Raw genomic sequence first — 2,321 nt, forward strand, 5'->3', positions numbered from 1 at the left:
CACTGTACTAAAAAAATAATTATAAGGAGCCGTCGCCACGCTTATCTGCCCCCTAATAAATAAAATGGGTATAAAGGAGATATTATATATTCTATGTCGTGTAATATACAACATTTAGCATATACAATACAGGTATATATATATATATATATACGTACATGTATGTATACTATTCATAATTATTATAGGTACCCAGCTAATGAACAGACAAGAAGAGCGGCGTGCCGGTGAGTGTTTACAAATATATTTTTTAGATTTGTTTCAGTGCTTCTTCTTTAATAACGACAGCAAGTAAACAATTCCTGCTGCAACAAAAGCAATAACTAATGAAGCAGCAACAACGCCTTTCATTACCTCGCTATGCTGTTTATCATAAACTCAAAAGAAATAATATTATTATTGCTGCTCTATTGTAATTATCCCTATCAACTAAAACAACAATAACTAAAGAAAGAAGAACGCTAACAACTCCTAACTCTCAGCACGACTATGGACCGAGCCATATATATATTATATAATGTAATATATATACATATATATATATATATATCAGGGCATCTGTCTCTGTCTATCTCTCAGTATATATAATATATATATAATCTAGAATCTAGTGATGGTTAGACGAGAAAGGTTGTTGTATAAACACGTTCATCAAGTGTAAAATAAATGCGTATTCTACTGTAGTTGAGGTAAAAGGAAGAAAAGGAAACAGCGAGAAGAAGCCACTAAAGACGCATTGAGCAGCTTCAGTGATATTAATATGCACAACGCTGTTTCATTAGGTAAACAATTCAAGGAAATGAACAGCAAAAAGGAAGAAATTATAAATGCTGCTTCATAGTGTACAGCTAAAATGCTGAAAAGACGTCAAAACACAATTTAAATTAATTCTCCTTGCCCCCCTTTGTAATCCACTTTACTTTGTTTGTCTTGCAGTGGGAGGCTGCGAAACTATCCGTAAAGAACATGAATATATATGTAGATATATACATACATATATATATACATATATAATATATATATGTATATATATGTATATATATATTCCTCTTTGTATTCGCAAATAGCAGATATACAAGCTGGAAAATATATGTATATACATACATATATATACGTGTATCAATATAAAGATACATGTATAGACATATCTTTATATGAACAAGATCTATATAAATATGCAATAATATTTATAATAATCCCTCGTTTGACTGAATATTTCATTGCTACTTGTTTAGAACAGCAGAAGATCATTACGCCCCCGATGTTGTATACTTCGAAACCGCCTTCGTTCCTTCAGAAACTGCGTGTTTGCTCAACTCCCCAGGTAAGAGCAGACGTACAGCTGTTTGAATTTCGCGAGAAGAAAGTGTTCTTTTTTTATTATAGCGAATAAGGCGAACAGCTTCATCTGCAAGTCTATCAAAGATATCATTGATAAAGGAATTCATTATACTCATGCTCTTCTTTGATACGCCGGTTTCAGGGTGTACTTGCTTTAAAACTTTATAAATATATAATGCAAATGACTCGGTTCTCTTACGACGCCTGTAACGAGGCCCTAAAGACTTCCCAGCCGTCTTCTTCGCGGCCTGAGATTTCTGTGCTGGACCCTTCCCGGACATGATTGCAGGTTAAGAAAGTACCTGAACATGCGGTAAAACGCATACAAAAACGTGTTTCCTTATAAGATTTAAAATTAAAAACATAAAATTATCTAGTGCTACGAAAAAACGAAGAAAATTAATCATGAAATACTCACAGAAACCCTTCCCTCTTCACCAGCCGCTTCAACACCCTAATATACCTCTGAGGTAGAAAGCAGTCTATATCTCAGAATAGGGGCATCCTTTGACTCACCTAAAGCTCAAAAGGGTTAATATTTCAATAAATTGAACGAAATTCTCCTTTTTATTCGAATAAAATCCGCAAATGATACACAAAATAACAGCCGCCACCGCCGCAACCGCACAGGGGAGGTTAGGGGGCTTGTTGTATACTCAGGGGTTGTGAAGCAGCAGCCTCTGTTAGATGACGCTGCTTCTGGGTTATGTTTTCGCTTTGTTTTATCGCTGTTTATGATGTCTTATTTGAATAATAAGTATAAATTAACCTAAATTAAACATATATTTTGTGTATTCTCTAATCCTGCAGCGGCCAATACCTTAACTTCATCACACACATTACTCCACTCTATAGAGCATGCGTAGTGCTGTTGTTGTTGTAGTTGTTGTTGTCTAGAATATGTTGGTTTTGTTTCTGTCTACGTTTTATTTACAATACAAAAAATAAATATAATCTTTTCTACGTAATTTTATGCAAAC

General features: G+C 34.2%; 1 protein-coding gene across 1 annotated transcript; it reads right to left on the bottom strand.

The window, feature by feature from the left end:
• Positions 1-1,250: 1,250 nt before the first annotated feature.
• EAH_00044660 (histone H2B variant 1, putative) lies at positions 1,251-1,622 on the bottom strand (the record flags this gene model as incomplete). Its single annotated transcript, XM_013394825.1, has 1 exon — positions 1,251-1,622. One exon carries the CDS (start codon positions 1,620-1,622, stop codon positions 1,251-1,253), a length of 372 nt encoding a protein of 123 aa, XP_013250279.1.
• Positions 1,623-2,321: the final 699 nt, after the last annotated feature.

This window comes from Eimeria acervulina, genomic scaffold, assembly GCF_000499425.1.
Source record: "Eimeria acervulina Houghton genomic scaffold, Eah_scaff620, whole genome shotgun sequence".
Classification (NCBI taxonomy): domain Eukaryota; phylum Apicomplexa; class Conoidasida; order Eucoccidiorida; family Eimeriidae; genus Eimeria; species Eimeria acervulina.